The sequence below is a fragment of the Erpetoichthys calabaricus genome, chromosome 2 (genome assembly GCF_900747795.2).
Source record: "Erpetoichthys calabaricus chromosome 2, fErpCal1.3, whole genome shotgun sequence".
Lineage (NCBI taxonomy): Eukaryota > Metazoa > Chordata > Cladistia > Polypteriformes > Polypteridae > Erpetoichthys > Erpetoichthys calabaricus.
The window spans coordinates 201,463,708-201,468,991 of NC_041395.2; the positions used below are offsets into that span (position 1 = coordinate 201,463,708).

The following is a 5,284-nucleotide window of genomic DNA, read 5'->3' on the forward strand; positions in this document are numbered from 1 at the left end:
GACACTTTCATTCTAATGAATTCAAATGTGGGATGGCATGCTGTCACAGAGGGCACTGCAAGTGTTTATGTCCTAGTTTTGACTCTACACTCTATCTGAAGCAACCCTATTCATTCAGGCTTTCTTGCATTTGGTCTGACAATGGAGCATGGGAAACATAAGCATGATAAACTGAAAAAATGTTTTAAACTGATTTGAAAAAAAAACAAAACAAAAAACAAACATCCAACCTGTCAAAAATTCAGTGAAAACTCTTTATTAACACTCTGTGTAATTACATTGGAGCTGATAGCACAAAACAATACACACATTGTTGGCTACTACTCAGAAAGTCTATTTAACATGATGTGAAAGTCTTCCAGTAGAAATTCTTGCACCCAGCTTTGCGCTCCCGTGGTGGCAACTGGTTGGTTTCACTTTCAGTGGATCTCTCAAGGTCAAGGTGAACTTCATTATCAGCAGGAACCTCAGACTCTGTTAGCTCACTTTCTGACTGGCCCAGCTGACTTATAATGTCTTCCAGGGTGAATCTGGTCAGTGCCTGCAGGAGAAAACAGTCATAACAAATCACTTAGGAAGTATGTTTGCATGAAGTTTAAATTATGTTCTAAATTAGTCTATGCCCCTGTATTATATTATATTATCCATCCATTTTCCCACCCGCTGAATCCAAACACAGGGTCACGGGGGTCTGCTGGAGCCAATCCCAGCCAACAAGGCAGGAACCAATCCCGGGCAGGGTGCCAACCCACCGCAGGACACACACAAACACACACCAAGCCCAATTTAGAATCACCAGTCCACCTAACCTGCATGTCTTTGGACTGTGGGAGGAAACTGGAGCGCCCGGAGGAAACCCACGCAGACACGGGGAGAACATGCAAACTCCACGCAGGGAGGACCCGGGAAGCGAACCCGGGTCTCCTAACTGCGAGGCAGCAGCGCTACCACTGCGCCACCGTGCTGCCCTATATTATATTATATTATCCATCCATCCATCCATTTTCCAACCCGCTAAATCCGAACACAGGGTCACGGGGGTCTGCTGGAGCCAATCCCAGCCAACACAGGGCACAAGCAGGAACCAATCCCGGGCAGGGCGCCAACCCACCGCAGGACACACACACACACACACTAGGGCCAATTTAGAATCACCAATCCACCTAACCTGCATGTCTTTGGACTGTGGGAGGAAACCGGAGCACCCAGAGGAAACCCACACAGACACGGGGAGAACATGCAAACTCCACGCAGGGAGGACCCGGGAAGCGAACCCAAGTCCCCAGGTCTCCCAACTGCGAGGCAGCAGCGCTACCCACTGCGCCACCGTGCTGCCCCATATTATATTATATTATATTATATTATATTATATTATATTATATTATATTATATTATATTATATTATATTATATTACAATGTAATATAGCATAACAAATATGTCTTTGAAGTCAGGACATGATCTGATTGATCAGCAACAAATTAAGAGCAGCACTGGACAAATCAACAAATTTCATAATATTACTTACTTGCACTGTATACTGGAAAAGAGTATTGCATTATAATGTTTCAGGCATTCATGCACAGTAGACTAACAATAAACTAGATTTGCGAACCTCTATAAAGATATCCTTAACATAACAGTTGCGATGTATAGTAAGTAGGACATTGTTTTAAGTGATTTGCAGTAACTCAAGTAAAATAATTAAAATAACATAACATTCTTAAACATGCCTAAGCAAATTAAGTGTCACAGAGAACATTTTCATGCAGCCTAACTAAGAGTAGGTCTCCAAATGAATTTGCCCTGGGTTGGGCTGGCACCCCATCCAGGGCTGTTTTTTACATTTTACCCAGTTTGGCCAGGATAGTGTCCAGCCACTCTAACCTTGAACATAATTAAATGACTTGGATAATCGATGGAAGGGTATTATATCATGTGATTGAATGAACAAATTAATTAAATAATATAGGAGACACCTTGTTTCAGTCACAATTCCAGGTCACAGTGTCAAATTTTAATCCCAATACCTGACTCTGCGTGGTAGCTTTGGTTTCCTCCCAAATCACAGAAATATACAGTTTAGGTTAATTGGTGACTCTACATTAGTCAAATTTGAATGGGTGTAAGTGGCTTTGGAATGTTGTCTCATCTAGGGTTAGCTTCTGCGCAGCCATTCAGTTAGCTTCCTTCCTAGCCCAAAGATGTCATTGACTGTACTGAGTATGTATATTATCCATCCATTTCCCAGCCCATTGAATCCGAACATAGGGTCACAGGGGTCTGCTGAAGCCAATCCCAGCCAACACAGGGCACAAGGCAGGGAACCAATCCTGGGCAGGGCGCCAGCCCACCGCAGGACACACACACACACCCACACCCACACATTAGGGCCAATTTAGAATCGCCAATCGACCTAACCTGCATGTCTTTGGACTATGGGAGGAAACCAGAGCACCCAGAGGAAACCCACGCAGACATGGGGAGAACATGCAAACTCCACGCAGGGAGGACCCGGGAAGCAAACCCGGGTCGCCTTACTGTGAGGTAGCAGTGCTACCACTGCACCACCGTGCCGCCCTATGTTATTTATTTTATATTATATTATTTTATATTATCAGTCACTCTAACCTTTGTCCATTGTTTTGTGTATAGTAATGGCATGTTTGTATTAGACAGTTTGTTTGTGTCTCTGTTTATACTTTTATATATAGAGACAAAGAAAATTGAGAGAGTTAAGATGTTAATTTGCTTGGTTATATTTCACATTTATTAATTAATAAATCATTTAATCTTTGAAAAAACAAAACAAAGGGCCAGTCAAGGTGCCTTGGTAGTGCCTTACATGAACAGTTGGGTGTTAAAGTTGTTGTATTAGATAATGCACCTAGAACATATTGCACACTGAGCTTTTCTTCTTCATTAATGTTAATTGGGTCAAGAAAGATTACAAAAATAAATTGCATATACAGTATAATTACAGGCACCAGCAGCAATTTGCACATGGTGCTACAAACTATAATTCTTTTCTACTTATAGCATTCAAAAGCAAATACAGAATTAAGACTGAAAGTGTGTGTCCCAATTATATGTTATTAAAGGGTACTTTGGGTAAAGAAGAAATGAAATTTCAATTTAGCTGGTGTACTTGTGTGAAGTTGCAATTAATCATTAAACAGCACTCTAAATTAAAAAGCGGTCCTTTTCTATGAGACATCAAGCCATTTGGCAGGAAGCAGAGTCTGTGATACTGCCAGCTCCATAGTCTTGCCACTGTCAGCCTTATTAATTAGCCTGTTAATCAAAGAAATGTGCTTTTACAATAACTTTTGCTTGTTTTCTGTACAAAACACAGCTGGAACAAACAATTGAAATGTCTTTGCCATGTCACGTGTTGTTTTGCGTTGGCACTTCAGTCGATACCATTTGGCATGACAGTGTTAGTTGCAGTCCCATGCAGAATAAACTTCTCTACTAGTGACCTTCCAAAAAAGTAGTAGGGTGTAATTCTAAAGTGGCATTGGTCATGTTGGTCCCCATCCATCCACCCATCTCTTCATTAATTATCAAACCAAATTAGGCCAATTTAATATCTTGGGAGTATCTTTAGCACCCCATCATTCAAGCAAAAACACTTTTGGAAAGGGCTTTTTACCTTATTGCATCACGGGAGACAGTTCCTTTGGATAAGTGAGACTTTCTAGAGTCTGATTCCCTTAAAAATTTGCAGTACGCCTCACTGTGTTCTGTCTATCAGTAAATTCTCTATTTCATGAATATTTTTTCTTCATTAAAACCTTCTTTGTTTTCTTCCCATTTTAACAATTCATATTCAGGCTTTAGGTAAATAATGCTGTATCAAAATAAATGGGATTAGTTATGTAGCATCATCAAAATAGTGGGAAAAGAAATAGGGTGGAGACAAGTATGAAGGCAGCCTAAAAGTCTGATTTGTGTTGGTGACACAGATGAAGCCATGTATATGTTGTGTTACACTAACTGCTTTGTTGACTATGGTGAATTTGTACTCCCAGATTAACATTTGATAGAAATTATTAACAAACCCTAGCCCCTCTCCATGTCTAAATTTTGCAGAAGTCTGCCTCCATATTTTACTGCTATCAAATATCACTTTACAGCCTTACATTTTGCAAGTCAAACACAGATGGATTTTACCTCTCTTCCCATTCCTGTGGCGGCTGCTCTCTGTAGGAGTCTTTGAAGCCGAAGATCAGATCTCGGAGCAGCACCAACCTCACAGATGACTAGGACAAGGCTCAGGAAAACCAGGCTGCACGACAGTCGACTGTAGGCCATGGTTTCTTCTTTTCTGTTTTATGTTTGAAGGCAGATGCAGAACAGGTAGATTGTCTGATGTATTCTGTCTTCCCTGAGACCAGTGCCCTCATTTTAAAGAAAAATCCACACTGTGGTTGGGCGGGGTCCGAAATATTGCAACACTTTTTCCAGGCTCTGCCACGCATGGTCTATAGCCATAACTGCCATTTGGAGTTTTGGAGATCCTGGAGACCCAGGTATTTACAAACACTGATTAGTTTGCCTTAATGTCATTTTTTAGAAAGTACACAGTAGGTCTTTGATTAAGCTAAAGGTTAAGACTTTTTAATTAATCTACTTTAAACTCCACATAATACTGTTGACAGGCAAAATGTGCTCCTGGACTGGCTGGAGAAACCTCACCAGCATTGTTCACTTGGTCTTCATGCAGCTGTCATTTGAGCAGATGTTTGTGAAATAGCTGACTTTCAGCATGTGGAAAGAACGACAACAGGCTGAGATGCTCGGTTTATGGTATTTGGTTTTGTGTTAGTTGTATATGAGCATACATCCATCCATTTGCTGCTCCTTTCATGTTTTGTGATATTGTATATAATTTTTTTATAATGGATCTGGGGCTTCTCACACTCTACCCAGGACCAGTAGCAGTTTGTAATGTGGTGTGCTAGGTAATATGTAAAAAAATCTACTTACATGAATTAGGTAATGTAAAATAATCATGAAATTAATTAATTTTTTTACACAACATGCCTCGTGTCAACATCTGTTAAAAACTGTGTCCAACTTGTATTTGTTTAATTCCTGAGTGAAGGACGCCTGCCAAATGGGAGTCTGCAAGCTAGTCTGCCAACCTATCTGGTAGAAAGAAAAACCCCAGGAAGAATTTAGGGCTTTGTTTTTGTCCCGTCTATTTGAGCTTTGAGTTCTCACTTTTTTTTAATCTCTCCCTTGAGCCATTTTTATTAACAAAGGAATTAATTTTCATG

The 5,284-nt window shown here is 40.6% G+C and overlaps 1 protein-coding gene across 1 annotated transcript; it reads right to left on the reverse strand.

The window, feature by feature from the left end:
- Positions 1-240: 240 nt before the first annotated feature.
- LOC114644267 (somatostatin-1-like) lies at positions 241-4,379 on the reverse strand. Its single transcript, XM_028792410.2, has 2 exons — positions 4,176-4,379; positions 241-541 (listed from the first exon to the last, which is right to left on the reverse strand). The coding sequence occupies exons 1-2, from the start codon at positions 4,314-4,316 to the stop codon at positions 338-340; spliced, it is 345 nt and encodes a 114-aa protein (XP_028648243.1). The 5' UTR covers positions 4,317-4,379; the 3' UTR covers positions 241-337.
- Between the last annotated feature and the right edge of the window lie 905 nt (positions 4,380-5,284).

Bases quoted from the DNA above. Each gene is read 5' to 3' on its own strand.
- LOC114644267 (XM_028792410.2), bottom strand. From the start codon at position 4,316: ATGGCCTACAGTCGACTGTCGTGCAGCCTGGTTTTCCTGAGCCTTGTC. The intron at 542-4,175 runs GTAAAATCCATC...TTTCTCCTGCAG, and splicing joins CCACAGGAATGGGAAGAGAG to GCACTGACCAGATTCACCCT.